The sequence below is a fragment of the Momordica charantia genome (assembly GCF_013281855.1).
Source record: "Momordica charantia cultivar OHB3-1 chromosome 7 unlocalized genomic scaffold, Mcharantia_2.0 BLBB01000007.1, whole genome shotgun sequence".
Taxonomy (NCBI): domain Eukaryota; kingdom Viridiplantae; phylum Streptophyta; class Magnoliopsida; order Cucurbitales; family Cucurbitaceae; genus Momordica; species Momordica charantia.
In genome coordinates this window covers 13883750-13905710 of record NW_028275165.1, presented here as the reverse complement: position 1 = coordinate 13905710, position 21961 = coordinate 13883750, and the positions used below count along the sequence as shown (strand labels likewise).

Here is a 21961-nt window from a genome sequence, read left to right as displayed (position 1 = left end):
CCCGTCAAGGAGGGGGTGGTGCCTCCTAGTGTGGAGGAGAGAGATAGTATGTATGCAGTTGGGATCTCCTCATGTAGAGGAAAGGGAAGGCGTTGCGCCTCTGTTAGGGATAAAACAAGCTAACAAATATTATCTCAATCACAATTCCATACAATATATGCTAACTAATCCCAGATCAGGTTCTGGTTCCAATTATAACAGAAATAAATCAAATCGGAACTATGCTCAAAGAGTAGATAAACCAACATAAACCTCATGCAACAAGAACAATAAAATATAGGGAAGAGAAATTGACACCGGATTTATACTGGTTCACCCAATGTGGGCTACGTCCAGTTCTCTGCTACCGTTGCAAGTTCCACTAAATGCCAGGAGAATCTTCAAGAGTTTACAAACTCTCTACAATGATTTCTCTCACTTTTCTCTCAAAGAAAAATGCTCACGAATCACTCTTACAAGCTTCTAAAACTCTTCAATGGAAACGAAACTTACAGAACTCACGTTTTTTTCTTCTCTGTCAAGCCTCACGAAGAACCTCTCACCAAAACCTCTCTCTGTGAATTTTCTCACACTTAATTCTTTCTCTAGGGGTTGTTGAAATAGTGGACGGCAAGATAATAATTTTTACATAAAAATATTATCAAACTTAATGAGGAAGCAATTTGGTGTTGTTTTGGACTTTGGCATGATTAGGCCCAATGAACCATTATTTCTTCAATTTGTTTTGGCTCCATTCTTCACACGCCTTCTCACGGGAAGAGAGAGAAAGCATAGATGGAGTGTAGCATCTCTTTGTGTAGAGAAGACTTGTGTAGAGGAGAGAGAAGGCGCGGCATCTCCTCGCACGGAGGAGAGAGAGAGCATGACATTCCTTACGTGGAGGAGAGGGATGGTATGGATGGGGACCGTCTTAAGAGGAGAGAGAAAGCTCGCACCCAACAATAGTATTTGAAAATTTGAAATTTGTGCGTAGGCTATCATTTGCAGAAGAAAGACCTTTAGAGGATGAAGCATTCAGCTGAAAAGTGTATAGCCCATCATTGAGTTTCACATTGAGTTTCAATTGGAAAAGGATTGTACCAGTAGATTGATCTTTGAAATCTCCCTAAAAGCAAGTTATTATAACTCAATTTCATTGTAGTTATCTTATCCCTTCAATTGGTAAGTTGTGAATTTTTATTATCCAGAGTTATCTTCACCCACATCGCTCATCTTGAAGCGTTCTCAGGAGCTTTAGTCATTTGACATATGCTCTAATATCAAGAGAAAATTTTAAAGATCAAATAGTGAATATAAGAATTAGAATTGCTTCATTGATATTAGAAAATGATTCAATGATTCACATATATAGGCACATAATAAGCCTTTTACAACATAAACAATTCTTAACAACAATTAGTTAAAGAACACTAACCAAACTAACTGCTTTTACAACTAAATCAATGATTAGTCTTAACATGTAAAAACTTCTCTCAAAAGCTCTTTTATCTATCAAGTTTTCATCGCAATGGGAGCTAAACTTTATCTAAAATTCAAAATCTACGAGAGTGTCACTAAAACGTGAAAAACCAATAGAAAAACAATTGAAAAGTTATTTGCAATGAAACCATATTTGAAATGTGTTGGTGCAGAAATTTGGCTTCTTGAAATTCTGTCAAATTTGCACCAATCTTCTAGAATAAAAGGGATCGATGAGACCTGCAAAAAGAATAACACTAAAGACCGGTGTCGCTCGTGCTACACGGACTCTGATGCCTAAGTTAGTATCGTTGTAGTCGAGTGTAGAGAGTAGGGTATTTAGACATAGCCAAGTTGAGATTTGTAACGTCTTCATTTTTTAGTCTTTACCTTCTATTTATAGAGGTAAAATCCTAAGGCCATTAGGATATCTTCTCATGTCGAATATAGGATATATTGTCTTGAATCTACAGGATATCTTCTCATTTTGAATTCCTGGAGAATTCAGATCGTAGAAAATAGATCCATAACACAATGCATCAAAGGAAATCGTTTTCAGTACTCAACTAACACTAATATGGTAATATGGTGTTCGTAAATAAAGTCATATCTGTGAAAAAAAAAATATAGAAGAATGTATGATAACTAGTATAAACATGTGCATCGCACATGGAATTTCATAGTTTTATTTTAAAGCATAAAACCATAAAAATTAATTAAATAGTTAAATTTTTTAAATATAATTGGGTTTTTTATCTCTCAATGATCTCACTATTATTTTTTATTTTTATTTTTTGTATTTTCCATGTTTATTTCACAAATCTACGTCTCAATAGTTCTCATCACCCGCTGATCCGTTCAATGTGACTAAAAAAAATTTGAGAAGTGTCGTTTACTTGAAAATTTTCCATAAGTAAAATACAACAAGCAAAAATAAACAACTTAATACATATTCCTCGATTACTTGAATTTTCCTCGATTACATGAATTTTTCCCTAAGAAAAAAAAATAGATATTCATGAATTTTTCATTCTTTTTTGTTCCTAAACCGAAATAAAAATTTGTTTTGATTTTTTATTTGAGCCATTGAAAACGTGAATGTCAAAAAAAAAAAAGACACAAGTATGTCCTATTGTAAAGTTTTTGAACAAATTACTTATATATTTTGGGTTAATGAAGTCTTCTTTTAATTACAATCATTGCATTGAAAGAAAAACTAAAAGTTAACCGTTGGATGAAACAATCTTACTAAAATATAAGAAAACATAAGATATTGACTAAAGGATAAAAACATACCTAACCATAAAGAATGTTCAAATTTTGGTTAAAAAAAAGTTGGTAAAATGAGTAAAAAAAAAGCTCTTTATATAGTTGTAGAAGATAAAGAGTTACAAAATTTTTAAAATTCTTTATTAATTATAATAAAAATAAGTCATAATTTTTTAGATTAATTTGTAGAAATAAAGAGACAAAATTATACCTACTAACATTTGACATGATTAAGAAAGAGAAAATTAATTTGAAAAAAGTGGGATTTGTAAAGATGGAGATAAAATATTTTGAAATAAAATGAAAAAAAAAACAGAGAGAGCCGGGAGGAAGTGGCGTGAGAGAAAGAAAAGGATAGTACGAGAGAGAAAACTTTATATTTCAAAGATAAAATTGTCCCAATATAACTATGAAAATGTTTAAATTAAAAGAGTAAAATAGAGAGAAAAAATTTCTCCCAACGGCCCATTTGATATATATTATATAGATTTTCAATGAAGATATTCCAAACAATTTATCTCAAGTGATCGTGCAAACCAATATTTCTAATCTCATTGATCGTTTAACATCAATCATAAGAGGTCTCGACTTCTCAAAGTTCATAGAAGTTGAGGATGTAATGTCACGAATAATCATGGTTACTCGAAATCATATATTTCAATAATATTAATATTAATCATTTTTAATTTATATAAAAGGGCCAGTTGCAGGTTGGTTTGTTAATTTAAATGTTTTTTTATCATTTTTTACTTTTATAATATTTATAAAATATCCATAGACTTTTAGGTGGGTTTTTACCTCACATGGCACATCTTGATTTGAAGAAGACTACACGCGTGGTTTTAAAACCACAAAGCCAAGATTCGTCACCTTGACCTTGGTGTTTGTTGCTGAGCCAACGTTCTTGGTGGCCGAGCTGACCTGGTCTTCTCTCAACCTTGTTCTTTGTCTATGGTTGAGTTGACCAAAAGTTGTTCTAGTTAGCCTCATTTTTCGATATACTCCTCGATAATATGTCGCATTTCACGGTTACCTTAAAGAGTCGTTCAGACTCTGTCTGAGGTCCTGTCGGACAGCTCGCTTATAAATAGAGATCACCTGCCTCTATTCCAAATACGCGAACACTATATTCTCTCTCGAATACAACTCGGCTACTTCCTGACTTGGGTATCGGAGTGTCTTTTGTTTGGAAGGTCACCTGATCAGCCGATTCCCGCTCATCCTCCAGGACATCTTTTGGTCTGAGCCGAGGTTCATAAATTTTGTCATTTTTGTGATCAAACATTTGGCATCATATGTGGAGAGTCGACAATTTTCCTAAGTCATTCCCTACCAAGTGTGAACTAAGTGATGATAGTTCCAACTCGCTCTCAACTATCCCACACTCTGGCTCTTGTTTGTGAGTGTGACAATGCTCGCACCACCTACACCCGCAGGACCTACTTTCACGTATTGGAAACCTCAAGCGACCACGGTCAGTCTCGTCGAGCTCCAAAAAGAAATAAATAAGACTATTGTTAAAAAATATATGTCTTCTGCAAAATTGACTACAAATTTATCTAGATTATATCGGAATTGAAAATTTTACTAAAAATAAAATATATATATATATATATATAGTCAAATCCAAGCCACCCAATCCCGTATTCGAAATACAATTTATCTAAATCCAAACTACACAACAAACACGTACGAGACTATCAAAACTCACAACTAAACAACACTCCAAGATGAAGAGACTTATCAAATCCAAGCCACCCTGTATATATATGTGGGCCAATTTCATAAATAATATAATTTAAAAAATAAATTACAAATTTAAGGTAGATTACAAACTAAAACTAAAAAAATGTAAATAAAATAATATAAATTTGAAATAGGGTACATTCTAAAACTATTGACAAAAGTGGGATGGTTATGGTCAAAGTCAAAATTCGTGAGCAACGTACACGAGGTACACGTGTCTGCGTGAATCTGATGTAGCGGAAATTGAACTAGTAAGTCAAAAATCGTGAGCAACGTACACGAATTACATTGTACATGAGTTACCTCAAATCGCATACAACATACACGATTTACCTAGAAAACATGTACATTGTACACGATTTGAGGAAACTTGCATACGACGTACATGTTTTCCAGGTATACACGAGTTACCTCCGTACACATTTTCACCCATAATATATATATCTTCTAAATTAAATATCAGGCGCGGTTTGTCTTGATTTTTTTTCTTTTCTGTGTAAAAATTTTGAAATTTTTTCTTAGTCTTTTGCCGCTCGCTGAATTTTGAACTAAATTCATGTACTACAAGTTGATTAATATACACTAAATTCATGTACCACATCATAATAAAATTTAACTTCAATGATAAACTAATTTCAAATCCATTAATAAAAATTGTACACAAGTTGATTTCAACGTAAATAAATTGAAATATTACACAATATCCATAAAAACTAATGTACCACATGACCGTCTCTTCGTGTGAACCCTACAACGAGGTTGAGACGTATATATATCCGAGAGTGCACTACGTTGACCAGCTGTTTAGGGAGCGCGTGGCAGTGACGCGTGGCGAGAGCAGTAAAGAGGGCCTTCTTCATCAAGCACAGGAGCGGTACACGTGTACTCTGATAAAAGAAAACGCAAGTGGGTTGTTTTAGCCGACATTTAGGTTCCCCAGGTCCGCGCGCATGCATTTCGGTAATATAAATAGTGATAAAATTGTTAGTTTAGTTTATTACAAAATCTCTTTGAGTTTGCCAATTTGGTTGGTCTCCAATTCATTCAACGATGTCCAACAAGTGCTAAGTTTGTGACTAAATCAAAATGAAAGAAAGTGATTATTATTCTCACTTTAGGAATAAGTTTGAGGAATTTGAAACAAAACTTCCCATTTTAATATCGTGTTAAATTATCGGTTAGAATAGAAAAAAAAAAAACATGACTCAAAGTTAAAAGGGTAACTTCCTCCTTAATACGGAGGAGCCAATTTTTTCCACTAAAATACAAGTTGATTGATCCTATAATATTTGATATCGATAAACATATAGAAATTAAATTTTAAGATAAGTGATTGTTATAGGATTTAAATTCATTCTCCATATTGATAACCAAATCTTGTATTTATCACCATCTAAATATTTCAGAACTCGTTACTATTTAAAAATAAGTTTCTATTTTTACACTTTGCTCTTTTTAATTATTAAACATTTAATGGTAACATCGACAAACGACCAAGCAACCAAATATTTTCGGTAATTAAATGATTTAGCATTAGTAACATAACCTTTTATAAGGCTTTTTTTCCTCCAACGCGTTCCTTCCGCCACCACATGTCATTTGGATATTTTTAGCACCAAGAACTTCCACGTGTCTCACCATATACATATAATCTAAACATATCCACACATTATTATTAAATTATAATCTAATCTTTTTATAAAATAAAAACATTCATGTTTGCATACGTGAAATCAAATCAAAGTTTCTCCAACATGACTATACTTTAGTATTTGGACAACGTCCTACACCCTCGACCAATTGAGGGTCCACCATCCTCCTCCGGCGCGTTGCCTTAGGACGTCGTCAAATTCCCGCTTAAATCAGTTTTAGAAGAAATAAAATTGAGAAACTGAATTTGACATGAACATAGTTCAACTAAACAAGATATTACTATCGAATTTCTGGAGAAGAATCCTTCGTATAGTTAAAAGAAAGTGATTGACAAAGAATCATTTATATATGGTAACTTTTGACATTTCCTGAACGACTTGGGAGTGCAACTTGAAATAAATTTATGGTTAAATTACTTTATAACACCATTTTTATAAACCAGATTTTAAAAAACACTCCTCAAGAAATACTAATTCACTCTCCACTAATTAATGTTTAGAGAGAAACTCACACTTCAGTAGAGTATTATTAAGGAACAAGAGTATGTAAAATTCAGCTCTTAACTTAAGTCTTCTTTCTCATTGAGTTTTTATTGTATGTTTTTTTTTTAACAAACTTCTAATTTAACTGTAAAAAAAAAAAAAAAAAAAAAAGACAACTCTTTAGGCTGGCACCATCTAACTCTACAATTTTCCATTTTCTAATTAATTCTCTGTTATAATTTAATGGGATAATCATTCTATATTTCTATACTCCTTTACAATGTGTTGGACTTTTCGTTGGATATTTTATTTTTGAAGATGACAATTAAATTTCGAATGAACTTTCCTGTTTTCTTAATAAATATCTTTGCCTATGATTATAAATTATTTGAACAACCAAGAGAAAAAATGAAAGTGTTATATGTAATGGATTTACATCAGAAAAAAGAATGAAACATACAAATAAAATATCTTTCTAGCGTGGAAGTTAGGTGCCAAATTTGTGGCAGATATCCTTTTTCATCCCCACGTACATATATACAATTTAAAAATTTATAATAAATTCAGACGATACTAACTAAATACATTCAACACGAAGAGTTTTTTTAGATACCATAACATATGGAGGGCGAGTTCAAATACATGACCTTTTGGATCGAAAATACATACTTTAACTAGTGGAACTAAACTCAGTTTAGCAGTAACAACATCACTTTTAGAAGATTCGGGATCGTCATAGAGCCCCTATAAATGCAATATTTTGAAGGTAAAAATTTTAAATTTGAGTTACGTCACAAATTTCCGAGTACTCAAGATTAGGAAAGGTAATAAGTATCTTTTCCACTACATTTAGACTGAATTTGTAAAATAAATTGTTTTTCTTTCATTCACAATATACTTTTTTAATATTAAAGATGAATCAAACTACATTGATTACAAGTAGAGAGGATCATGAATTTGTAACCAAGTACTATATATCAACAAAATCAATAAAATGGATAATTATCATATTATTATGTAGATATTGAGAGTACACCTGAGTGATTAAAGACATATATATTAAGTACCAACACATCAGAGATTCAAATTCATACTCCACAAGTTGTTGAATTAAAAATTATTTTTTCTTTTTTAGTGTAATACCTAGAGGGGAGATTCTGACTCACAATCTTTTGATCAATTGAATAATAATTAAGTTGACCCTAAAAAATACGGTTCCTAATAAGTGGTATAAAAAGTTGTGTCATAAATTGAACGGTGTAAATGATAATTATTCATCTAATGCTAACCCAAATAAAAATAATATTTAAAAGTATACTGACGTGGAATCGTAGATGAGAGCTAGATTTTTATTTTTATTTTTAAATGATGATTCTTAGTTACCTCTCAACAACAATGTAATCTATGTTTAAGCTTTTATCAAACAAATTCCTTGATTCTAAAATACAAAGATGGTTAATTGGAAGGCTAGTAATTCTTTATTTGAAAGAATTATTATTAAGGGTAGGACAAAATGTGATCCTATATAGATTATCTCCAATTTGATTTTTTTGGTTAGGCTCTATTAGACTAGGGGTGTGTTCTAGAAAATATGAGTTGATGACTTTAACAAGAGCCGATCTGATAGCGTGGAATAAGACAAATTGATGATTATTTGAGAAGAGACTTGATGGTACTTTCTTTAAGATGATTGTTAGAAGCCAAATTCTAACATTATTTACTAGCGAGGAGGATCCTGAATTTTTAAGTAATAACAATGTATATTTATTGATACGAAGACTTTTGAGCATAGTCTAAAAGAAATTATACATGCCACATTTTCTTGTGTATTGTTTTTGAATGAATAGTGTGTTGTCTTTTTCTAAGGAAAAAAAAATAATATAAACTTTCCAGCTAAATTAGAGACGTCAAACAAATATAAAGATAAAGAAGGTCGTCGGTTGTCCTAACATCGAGAAAAAATATTCAAAGGAGGTCCATCATTGGTCCTAAACTGTCATATGCTTCACTAGGATTTTTGTTGAAGCTAAAGATTATCCCCACAAATTAATACGAGTCTCTTTCGACATGTTATTTTCATTACCTTCACTTGTTGCAATTTGAGAAAATATATTAAAGGAAAAACTAAACCTAAAATTATTTTTGTCCAAGTATATTTAACTATAATTAAAGTTCTTACCAAATGAGATTGGGAAAAGAAAGGTACAACTTTGATTTAGATATAGTACATATCTTAATTACACATTCTTATGTCTACACAATCTCAAATCTCTCCTTTTGACTTAGTGTAGGTTAACTTATGTATTCTTTTTCCTAGATGTCTTAAAGGTAAGTCATTCTTTATAAACGTTCTCTTTGTTGCTCTTGTCAGCCTAGACATGACAAAATAACAAAATTATTTATGATACTTCAATATTTCTTTAGCTCATTATTATAACTTGAGAATAGGTTTTTTTTCCCAAGTAATTAAACCTAAAGGAACATTGGAACATTTTGGTTCTTGAATTTCACCTACAAGTCACTTTGGCTTCCTATGTTTCAAAATTGTGCACTTTTTTCGTAATAGCAAGGTTTAAATGGTCCATCAACTAACACATCTGATTAAGTATCTCATAGAAGATGAACTAAGTTCATGTAACATATATATCCAAGTTAAAATATATCATTCGTTACATAGCTATTCACCCATGCGTTATGCATGTTGTATAACTTGATCTAATAAATGTGGAACGTGCACGTGATCATAAAGCCTAACATATCCACATGGAATATAACATCACCTTGCTAATTCACGCTATAATTGGGTGCTATTGGTCATTGGGTAGCAAGATAAGATAAACTTAACAATGCGATATAAACCTTAGTGTGGCCACGTGAAAAGTAAGATCCTGTTGATTTTCGACGTGATCATTTATACGATGCCGCTTAGTGCTAGTCATAAGATTGAGTTATGCAGTGCTTATATATGTCATACACAAAATTAATACATTTGCAAAGAAGGTTTTCATATTGCATAAGGGGTGACGTTGGAGAGAATTGAGCACAACGAACTGAAGTGAAGTTTGAGCGATGCAAAGATGACAGTAAAGGCAAAAGTGTTTGGAGGTTTTTTTTTTCGAAAATTTGGATTTTGAGCAAAAAGTGTAAATGATATAGGCAAAAGTGTAGAAAAAAGAGGAAGAAATAGGCTCACAATCGATATTATAGGAAAAAAATAGAGATTAGACTAAACAACCGAAAAGAGGAAAGAGAGCCGAAGAAGGAGCGGACTCAAAGAGAGGTAAGTGGATCGGGCCCAGCGACACGGGCAAGCCATAGTCGACCCGGGGTCGGCGCCAAGCAGTGCTTGGCACCGGGGGGTTCTCGGCCCAGTGGCCGAGAATCTCTCCAATGCGCCCCGACCCTCGTGCAAGCCTGGTCCGAGTCGACTTGGCCTCGACCTTGAATACAGCATGAGACCCACTCCATTTAAGATCTCCTGAGTGAATAAGGATTCGACTGATGTAAACGCTAAAGGGATTAAGATTCGGCCTCTATAAATACGAAGGTAAGCTAAACTGTAGAAGTATGCCTGAAAACCCTACTCTCTATACCCGACTACTCCGATACTAACTTAAGCATCGGAGCCTGTGTGACAAAAGACACACCGGTCTTAGTGTTATTCTGTTTTGCAGGTCTCATCAATCTCTTTGTTCTAGAAGATTGGTGCAGATTTGGCGAGATCCGAAGAGCCTAAATTTCTGCATCAATAATTGGCGCTGTCTGTGGGGAAGACTAGAGATTGCAAACTTGACGACATGAGTTCGGGAAGGAGTCCACAATATTTTGATGAAGAGTACCACCACAGGAGGAAAGTTAGTAGGGGTACACCTTCGCCCGAGACAATCGAAGGAAAAATTGACCAACCAGATGATGGACAGAAGGATACTGGCCGACCAGTTCTCGGACAGAAAGACAAATCGCCCAACACCTGTACGCCTCCAGCTCCCTGTCCGTCACCCATGCCCGCGCGCCCAACCTTGCCTTGCCGACCACTCAATCCCATTTAAGGAATAGATTTCGTTTTGATTTTGGATTATTTGATGGGATTTGATTTGATTTGATTTCTTTTATTTAACAATTTTAAATTTCATCTTTAGGCAAATTTTAGATATTTTAGGAATTTATCATTTTTAATTTTGTTATTTTCCTTAAAAGGTCAAGGGTCTTTAGCCTATAAATAGGCTTGTACCCCTCTTTGTTGGATGATTTTGGAATTGTCTTTCGAATAGAAAATTGAGAGTGTTTCTCACCATTGCTTTGTTCAAACCCCCCTAAAATTTTGAATCTCTTTGTGTGGTTGAACTTAGGCTTTCGTATTTGACCCTTCGGAGCATGCTTGTTTGATTGGTCATCAAACTCGTGGAGTGTTTCCGGCCTCGAGCATAGTGAGTAATTTGTCCGCTCAAGGTAACGACTGCAAAGGTAATCTCTCTAACCCTTAGCCTTTCGTGTTGAACCATCTCTACGATTGGATTCAAGTGGCTTGTGGCTCGAGTAGCTCAATACGCTTGGGTTGTCATGTATCATTATTGTAGCCATTTATCCCCAAAATTGAAAAATCAAGTAGAAGGAATGAGAAATTAGCACAGCCTGTGTCATAATTTTTCTAGAAACAGACGAAATTACAACAAAACTCGAATGGATGTCCTCAATGAGTTTTGGGGATGTCCTATGAGACGAAGAGGGAGTGGAGATTGATTTCACTTTAAAGGTGTAATGTCGTTTAGAGCGAATCGCATAATGGCGTTTGAAATGAGACTTGGCTTTGAAGAGACACACTTTAAATAGGTTACGACTGCACGTTCGCAATTTGTAAAAGCGTAAATCAATAATTTACGAAAAAAGTTTGAATTAATAAAACTGATGTTGTGGAATGAATAGTTCGCCCTGAACAAAACAACTTCGGAAAAATTGAAGTACTTCAAGTGTCCCAAAGTTGGGATCTAACGATGAGGGCCGAATTCGACCAGAAGACACATCATCATTAAGATAGCAATGTAATTTGTTCTTATCGTCTTCCACAAAGAAAGTTTAGAAGAAATGAATGTCAAACTTCTAAAAAGGCCGACTAACCCAGTTACCAAACTAAGTAAAAATATTTGAATGATAACTGCTCAAGCTTTAAAGCGTATCTCATGCCTGAAATGAGGAAGGTAAATGTTGAGTTGAGCACACGATTCCAACGGTTATCTCCCCTTTAAATAAATACTCAGAAACTAAAAACGTGAGGTATGCAAACATTTTGATTGGTAAATTTACTCTTGAGAATCTCTACTGACAAGGGCTTCGGAGTGCTAACTCCTTATTTTGAGGATCATCATTCTTCTTCGAGTATTCTTAGAGATCTTAATGGTTTGACCAATTTTTTTTTTTGGTTAAAACAATTTGTATTATGGGTGAGACTACCCTACCCAACACTACAAGAATTTCAAGTTTCAGCAACGAATGAAATCGTCGCCGAAAGCAACATTTTCGTCGCCGAAGGTCTTCGGCGACGAAATTCGGTCGTCGCCCAAGTTGTCGCCAGAGGTTTTCAGCGACGAAAGCAGATTTTCGTCGCCGAAGATATTTTCGACGACGAATTGGCGACAACTGAATTTTCGTCGCCGAAAACATCATCGGCGACGAAAGTCGATTTCGTCGCTGATGAAATATTCGGCGACGAAATTACATTTCGTCGCCGAAACTCTCATCGACGACGAAAATTGTTTTTTCGTCGCCGAATATCCTTCTTTTGGCTACATTTTTTCCCTTTTTTCCCTTTTTTCTCTTCCCTTTTTTCCTGTATAAATCCGAATCCCTGTTTTTTTTTTCCTTTTTTTCCTGTATAAATTCGAAATTTTCTTAACACCTTAACCATGAACCAAATTTCATTGCAAAAGTCATAATAGTTACAAATATTTGTTTTACAACAATACAAATTTACCAACATACTCTAAAATGTCTCAAACTTAAACAATTTAAACATATACTAAACGATTACATCTTACAAAGTTTGTTCATAAAATTTGATCAAGTTTCCAAAATCTTTCCATAGAGGGATCGAACAAACCTGAAAATTTAAATGAAAAATAAACTTATATTAGCAAAATAATTTATCTTTTTCTTAAAACTAATTTAAAAGTCATAAAAAGATCTATCTCACTCCACAAGCATGTTTTAACTCAAACTAGAGATTAAAAGTTAACTCACCACATCTATTAAAAGTTAACAAACTTTTATTCTAACTCACTTTACATGTCATATGAACTCAAACGACGAAACATTTAAACATCTTTATTATGTCATGAACGCAAAGTAAGAATTTCACAAACTAAAAGAAAAGTATAAGAGCATCCCCAACACCAAACATTATCTTACAAAGTCAATAAACTAAAAGAAAAAAAATATTAGAGCACCCCTCCCCAAGTATGTATAACACACCCCCTCCTCTTACAACGTAAAACACGCATACTCACCAATAAACTTTACAAATTTAATAGAATTATCAAACAACACTTAAACATAACCATAACTGATCCATTCGTGATATACGTTTTAAATGGCTACCATAACTGCAGGATAGCCACATTTACAACTATTCAATTCTAACAAGTAGTAGACGTACCTATTTTGATGAGCTGGCTCCACTAGAACGACCCATAAATTCTAGCATCATGGATTTCAAATCCGACATTTAACCACGTAGACCCGTAATCTCAGACTCTTTGTCTGCGAGAGACTCCTTTAACTCCGCAAACTCTTTGTCTTTCTGTGTAAGGCGTTCCTCAAACTCGTTCTTTCGTGTGAGACGGTCCTCAAATTCTTCTCTTAGTGTACTTATTTCTTGAGACAACTCTTGTTCCCGCTGTGAAGAATGTACACTTGAAGCAGAACATCTGCGAGATTTAGGTTTCGGGCCCCAACCAGCATTTTTAATATATCCTGATCGATAACCGAGAACTGTTTCCAGTACTTCTGAGTCTGACATGGGTTCGCCGCCGTCCTGCATAGATTCTTCTCTAATGCGCATCATATCTAGCTGCATATACATATTTAAACAACATCAAAGTGTTGACACACACAAATTTAAGCGTAATTTGAAGTTAATTGTTATAAAAGCAGTAAACTTACATAAGTTGTCTCTGCGCCTTCAACCCAACCTTTAGATTCAGAGTATCTCGTCTCTCTGAACAGATCGATTTCACTGAAGTTATCACCTCCATCTTCCTCTTTCTGTACTTGATAACACATACTTATTGATAACCGATCATTAGTAATATAAGTACATGAAATAAAAATATTATTAAATTATACCTTCTCCTTGGCAATTATAGCAAACGTCTTCGGCCCTGCACGATGGTTGAATGGCATTTTCACCCTGTTGCATTGTTGGTCTCAGATTTTTGCTAACAAAACAAATTTACATCAAAATTTAGAATATAAATTATATAAAACAAGTATAAGTTATATTTGTAAACTACCTTCCACTCATCTGACTCCCATCTATCGCATAACATATTCCAATCATCTGGTCTTGCCAACAACCACTCGTGCGGAGTGTTGCGAGCAATCTCAAGCGTGGGCTGACTTAGGTAGTATTTGTGCAATTTTGACCTATACGTCTTATGTGTCTGTTTCATTTCATGCTCGATGAAAGACATCATAATTGGGTCTGACTCGTCGAAATCGAAATGACCCTACGAAAAAAACAGCGAACGAAGTTGATTGTTATTGTTGCTACATCATAAAAAATAATAAAACATATTAAGTACTATAGGTCACATGCTGTACGAATTGTTCATATTCCCAAATGGATTAAATCCATCTGAAGCTAGTCCCAAGCGAACATTTCGTGGGTCTGAAGCAAATTGAGGAAATGTGCTATCTAGATGTTTCCACCCCAATGCGTCAGCTGGATGTCGTAACACACCCTCGGTCTCAACTCGTTTTTCTCTATGCCACCTCATTTCAGAAGCAAAATTAGTGGAAGAAAAGAACCGTTTCAATCTTGGTATCAACAGAAAATGTCGTAAAACTTTTTGTGGGACTTGTGAGTCTTTTCCATTTATTTTTTTATAACGAGACTCACCACATACTGGACAACTTTGACATTCAGAATATTCTTTTCTGAATAATATGCAGTCGTACTTGCAGGCATGGATTGACTCATATGAAAGTCCTAAATCACGCAGTCTCCTTTTAGCCTCGTAAGATGTACTAGGTATGGATGCACCGGTCGGAAATGCTTCTTTTAACAATTCGAGTAACATATCGAACGATTTATTACTCCAATTGTTAATGACCTTGAGATGCATCAACTTTACTAAAAAATTCAATGATGAAAATTTTGTACAACATGAGTACAACTGACCACATGCTTCGTTGAACAACTGCTCGAAAGTGTTAGACGTGTCTCTTCCACGTTCGTTTAGAGGCGTATCAAAACAAAATTGTTCCCCTTCTACATTTTCTTCTACAATGGAGGCTTGTATATCATTGAGCATACCATACATTTCACCATCCTCATTATTCGTAACATTAGATTCCCTACTTAAATCATTATGCAAAGGAGTTTCGTGTCTTGTATGACTACTTGAAGGGGCTAGTTGTTCTCCATGATATATCCACTGAGTATAGGAATGTGATATTCCATTTATAAACAAGTGTCTTTCTATTCCATCAACTGAATGTCACTTCACATTCATACAATATCTACATGGACATCTTGTTTTTCCCATATTGTTGACGTGAAGTTTTGCCAATTCTATGAACTGTTTTACTCCTTCTACATACTCGGGCGAGAATCTATCTGTAACCTTAATCCAATCCTTATTCATTCTTAATGATAATACTCTTTAAAGAACCTCCAATTCAGTATAAATAGACATAAGGATATTTTTAAAGTATTATTGAAAGCTTAGATATATCCCTAAGATATAGTCACTAAGTAAAGAACTACGATATAATTATAGGGCTCACCTAGATACTTCTATGTTTTGCATATATTTTTTCAAGATTTTTTAAATATAAACCATTATCAACATGATCATAATCAAATAACGAATTCAGAATAAAATCAGTACGCTCACAACCAAAATAAGGCTGACAACTTAATTAACGAGTTCACAATGACACCAACATGCTCGAAACTAAAATAGTTAATACTTCATTATCAAACTGATAAAGTAAATTAAACAAGCAACATTATAACGTTCACATTAAAAAAAAACTTCCACCTAATTCCACAAACTCAAACATTAACGTTCAACTAATTATAATTCCACAAACTTAAAAAAAAAAAAAACTCACAACTAATTCTACAAACTAAAACTAAAACTTCCAAGTAATTATAAATCCCAAAACTAAAAAACAACTTCCAACTAGGTTACACAAACTCAAACAACAACTCCCAACTAATTATAATTTCACAGACTAAAAAAAAAAAAAACTTTCAACTAATCCAAAAACTCAAACATTAACCTCCAAATTATAATTCCACAAACTAAAAAAACAACTCCAAACTAATTCCACAAACTCAAAAACACTCCCAACTAATTCAACAAACTCAAACAACTTCTAACTCATTATAATTTCACAAACTCAAAACCAACTCAAAACTCATTTCACAAACTCATCAAACAACGAATTCAAATTAATTATAATTCCACAAACTCTTCAAAAAACAAATTCAAACTAATTATAATTCCACAAACTCCTAAAAAAATAAATTCAAACTAATTATAATTCCACAAACTCAAAACCAACTATCAACTAATTTCACAACCTCAAAGAACAAATCCTAACTAATTCAATATCATCTACATACAATAAAACTAAAAAAAAAAAAGAAATTAACAACTATAAACCAGAATTTATTAAAAAAAAACAAAAGGAGAAAGAAAATATACCAAAGAATGAGAGGGAGGCAGCGACGGTGGCGGATGGACGGCGTCAGGTGGCGGCGGTGGCGGACGGAACGTGTTGGCCGTTGCAGACGGAAGGCGTCGTCGATGTTGGACGGTACGAGGGGAGGACAACGCGAGGGGAAGGGGCGGACAATGCAAGGGGGCGATGCGAGGTCTCTTTTTGGGCGGAGGCACTGACGGGACGCGTCGTCGGCCGAAGGCGGCAGACCGGACGTGTCGGCGGGCGAATGCGGCAGACCGGACGCGTCGTCCGACGTTGGCGGCAGACGGAAGCTGGTGACTTCTCGACGGCAGAGCAGACGATGCGAGGGGGGGCTGTTTTGTTCTGAAATCGCGAAATGAAAGAAGAGATAGGGATTTGGGGATTTTGGGTGACTTTCAGCAACGAAATTAATTTGGTCGTCGAAGGTCGAAAATGTCGTCGCCGAAACTTTAGCGAAAAAATGGCAGCTTTTTTGCCGCCTAACCTTTGGCGACGAATTTAAAATTCGTCGCTGATGCTCCCCTTTCGGCGACGATGTATAAAAGTCGTCGCTGAAAGGTACAACTTTCAACGACGATTTGTAAAAGACGTCGTCGAAAGTCAGCCAAGATTGGACTTTCGGAGACGAAAACTGATTTCGTCTCCGAAAGTGTCCACTTTCGATGACGAAATTAGATTTCGTTTCTGAAAGAGTCACTTTCGGCGACGAAATTAAATTTCGTCGTTGAAAGTGTTCACTTTCAGCGACGAAAGACTTATTTCGTCGCCCAAAGTGAACACTTTCGGAGACGAAACTACATTTCGTCGCCGAAAGTGACATTAGGCGACGAAAACTGATTTCGTCTCCGAAAGTTCAAGTTTCAGCGACGAAATGCAGTTTCGTCGCTGAAGGTCACTTTTGGCAACCAAACTTGAAATTCTTGTAGTGCAACTTCACGTAAAATTAATGGGGGCAGCGACAATTGAACTCAAAAAAAAAACAACGAAAGAACAAATAAGTCCAACAAATAAGTCACACCCAAAATATAAAAAAAAAGAAAAAAAAAAGAAATTGCTAATTAATAATATAATATGATTCCCATTTTAACATGACCTTTAATTCTCGTACTACACCGTCTCTCTTATCTTCTCCACCACCGAAAAAAGGAAAGAAAAAAGGAAAAGAAAAAAGAAAAAGAAAAATCATGAGCCAGTGTGTTCCAAATTGGGACCTCTCCGACCAGCCGCCCTCCTCCGGCCGCCCCCCCTTCCACTCCAACACCTCTTCCGCCGTACACGACGTCGTTCCCATGTACTCTCTCTCTCTCCTCTGTCTCTTCTTTTTCTCTCTCTGGGGTTTAATTAATGGGATTTTTCTTTTTTGTTTTTTTTTTTTTGGTTGAATGGAAGGTTGGAGTATGAAGTAGCGGAGCTGACATGGGAGAACGGGCAATTGGCCATGCATGGACTGGGCCCGCCGCGGCTGCCCGGCAAGGTTCAGCTTGCCGGCGGTGGAGGCGGAGGCGGCGGTGGAGGCGGCGGTGGGGGTGGTTCTAAGTACATGTGGGATAATAAGCGAACACGTGCGAGTGGCACGCTCGAATCCTTGGTGAACCAAGGAACGGGCAATCCAGACCGTAAGATTGTTCGTTACGATGTCGGCACAGACGGCGGCGATTTGGTGCCGTGGTTCGCCGACCACCACCGTGCCGCTGCTGCTGTTGTGGCGGTGGCGTCTACTCCTGCCGCCTCCGCCGCGACGACCATGGACGCCTTGGTGCCGTGCGACGCGGCGGCGGTGGACTCGAATGATATTCCGGTGGCGGCGCGTGAGGAGGAAGACGAGGACTGCCGCTTGCTTCACGGGAAACGTGTGCGGGGCGTGGACAGCCGGCAGCGGCAGGTGTCGTTGGGCACTTGCGATAGGGATTTCGCCGTCGGCAGCGGCGGAGGAGGCGGTGGCAGAGGCTTCACCACCACCACCTCCACGTCTCAAGGGTCGCTGGAAAACACGAGCTCCGGCAAGCCGTGCGTGAAAACGACGACCACCACCACCGACGACCACGATTCCGTCTGCCACAGCACACCTCAGGCAAGATTTAATTTCCCAAAAAATCCTTCACTAACCCATCATTATTCTTTAATTTAAATTTCATAATGTAGATTTACACGTTTGATTTTTTTCAAATCACAATCATTTTATGCTATTTTAATTTTTATTGTTTGAGAACCAAAATTAAAACGTAGTTTTCTTTTTCTAGTTCAGAAATCAAAGTTAGAAACTAAAAATGGGATTTTTTTTATTGGTTTAATATTCAATTTTTTTCTTATATTCAAATTCTAGATTTCCACGTCTAATTTTTTAAAATCACAATCATTTTTTGCCATATATATTATCGCGTATTTTCGTTTTGAAACCAACCAAAATGGACTCCTTTAGTTCAGAAATCAAAGTTAGAAACTAAAAAAGGGATTATTTATTTATTGTTTTTTTACCGCAATATTTTTTTGTATTTATTTATTGGTTGAATGTTTGATTTTATCTATTTGGGCTATGATTTTGAACACGTGAAGGGAGAAGAAGACGATGAGGCGGACAGAAAGAAAGAGAATGCGAAATCCTCGGGTTCTACTAAAAGAAGTAGGGCTGCAGCAATTCATAACCAATCTGAACGAGTACGTAATTTCTTATTTTTTTAATTATTTTTCTTCTCTCTTCTCACAAAGATTCATAAATGGAAATTTTCTTGTATAAATTATTATTATTATTATTATTGTTTATAGAAAAGGAGAGATAAGATTAACCAAAGGATGAAGACATTGCAAAAGCTGGTCCCAAATTCCAATAAGGTACAAATCCCAAATTTGCTGTGTTCCTTTATTTTATTTAAGGGTGATTTTAGATACTAAGGAGTTTATTGGACATGGTTGCGATAACGTTGGTCGATCGAAAACAATTTTCAAAGAATAATGTTAGATCCATCCGTTTCACCAAGTTAGATCTAAAAGCACTTTAAAGTGAAGTGTTTTTAAAAGGATCAAGTGGGTGTTTTGAAAATGGTTCCAAGTGATCTAGTTTTGTGGTTTTTTTATTATTCTTTCTTCGGGTAGGGATATGATGTGGAATTGTGAGTTTACAATTAAGGCCAAGTTTGAGATAGAAGAGGGCCATGGGGTATGTTTGAAGTTTGAACCAAGGCCACAAAGGGCATTTGGAAAGATAAAGAAAAGAGAGTAATTGGAAGGAATAGGACAGGTGACATTAAAACCTTCTGGTCAGTTGGGCCCTATTGCCTTCATTTCAATTTTTTTTTGTTTTGTTTTTTTTAATCCTATTTTTTAGAAAATTTTATAATTCTATTTTAATTTTGAGTAAAGAAAACAACTCTCATTATACTATTGACTTTTGTCCAATCTTCTCAAATTGAAAGAAAAGTAGTTACCCACATGTACTTTATGACCTATAAATAGTAGTGTGATCCACTTATTGAATATAATCAATATAGACCAATACAAATAAACTACTTAAGATAGTAATTAAGAGTCTAATCTTTAGATACTGTACATATATAGACCGACAAAGCTTCGATGTTGGATGAAGTAATTGAATATTTGAAACAACTACAAGCTCAAGTGCATATGATGAGTAGAATGAACATGTCAGCAATGATGTTGCCGATGGCAATGCAACAGCTTCCGATGGCGTCATTGATGGCTCCGATGAGCTTGGGGATGGGCATGGCGGGGATGGGGATGGATCATTTGAACATGATTGCCGGTCGGCCCGGCCTTACCGCTGGAATGTCTCCGCTCCTCCACCCTAGCGCCTTCATGCCCGGTGCTTCTTGGGATGGGGCGACTTGTGACCAAATGCAACCTTCTCCAACGATGATGATGGCTGATCCCTTGTCAACATTTCTTGCATGCCAATCGCAGGTGACTATTTATATAATAGTTGAAATAGAAGATATTTCGGTATTAAATATTAAAATACTAGTTTGGTCCATGTAATTTTAGCTTTTGTTCGTTTTAGTCTTTATATTTTGAAAATGTTCCTTTTGGTCCTTATACTTTTAAAAATAGATCATTTTGGTCATTTCATTTTATTTTAAATCTTATTTTTTCTGTCACAATTTCAACACTACATTATAATCAATATATTTCTTAAAATGTAAACAATATTACTTTATACTAAATATTTTTCTTTACGTGTAAAATTTGTGTTAAAATCTTGTAAAAAGTGACTAAAATGATCATGATCAAAATCAACAAAAGTTATAGTATAGGGACTAAAATGAACAATTTTCAAATAGATGGACTAAAATGAACCAATGCTAAAAATATAGGGATGATCAAAATAGTATTTTAACCTATTACGATATATTCAATATTATATATGTATTTCTAATTCTATGCAGCCAATGACAGTAGAAGCGTACAATAGAATTGCCATGATGTTTCAACAACTTCATCAACACTCGCCCTCGACGGGTGGCTCAAAGATCTAGCTATTTAATTACATCTTCTAATAATTTCTTTGGTTCCACAAGGAAAAAGAATGTTGAAATGTGTGATAGAATGTTGTGTTCCATTCGATTTAGAAAAGGAAAAAAATAGAAAAAAGAAAAAAAAAAGGGAAAATGTAAAGTACAATAGCTGTGTTTAAACTTTTGCGTTTTGGGGTATATCTTGTTGATCTTTATCTTCTTTTCACCCCTATTTGGATTTAGACATTTTTGTCCCTCTCTTAGTTGTTGGATTGCCTTGCTTTTACTATTTCTTTGGAAAAAGAAAAATAAATTGCAGAAAATGTCAAATTGGTCAAAGAGGAGAAGTGTGTACTTTGGTTCTACTTATGAGTATTGGCTTGTACTTTTTTTTTCCTTCTTAGCTCTTATATCTCCCTAGTCATTTATTCTAGTTTTCTAAGTAAATTTATATTATCTTCACTTATTTCTACTTGTGAGTTAAATTATTTGACATAGATTATGTGCACGCTATTAGCGAGTTTGATATGGTATTCATATGGATGATATTTTTTTTTTTAGTACTAACACAAGTGGGTGGGGGGCTCGGGGAATTTAAACTTATGACTTGTCGGAGATATGTGTCAATTATCGTTGATCAGTCAAATTCATGTTGGCGTATTCATACGGCAGAATGAATATATTGAAATTCAATGGTTATTCATAAATTTTGTTTAAAATGTAGAGTTTGGATAAAAGCATTTAAAAGTACAAAATTAAACAGAGCTTATAAATGTTCATTGCACGTCAAAATCTTTTTGCTTATTGCAATATGAAATTCAACATATGTATGTTATCACATATATTGGCATAACATTGATAATTACGTTTGAGCTTAGTTCAACTCGGTGGTAATTAACACCTATCTCTGACTCAAGAGGTCATGAGTTTGAATCCCTACCTTCACTTGTTGTA

The 21961-nt window shown here is 35.1% G+C and overlaps 1 protein-coding gene across 1 annotated transcript; it reads left to right on the top strand.

Moving 5' to 3' along the window:
* Positions 1-17628: 17628 nt before the first annotated feature.
* UNE10 (basic helix-loop-helix (bHLH) DNA-binding superfamily protein) lies at positions 17629-21403 on the top strand. Its single transcript, XM_088126811.1, has 6 exons — positions 17629-17832; positions 17931-18612; positions 19095-19196; positions 19305-19370; positions 20094-20456; positions 20939-21403. Exons 1-6 carry the CDS (start codon positions 17630-17632, stop codon positions 21026-21028), a joined length of 1506 nt encoding a protein of 501 aa, XP_087982937.1. The 5' UTR covers position 17629; the 3' UTR covers positions 21029-21403.
* The last annotated feature ends 558 nt before the right edge of the window (positions 21404-21961 follow it).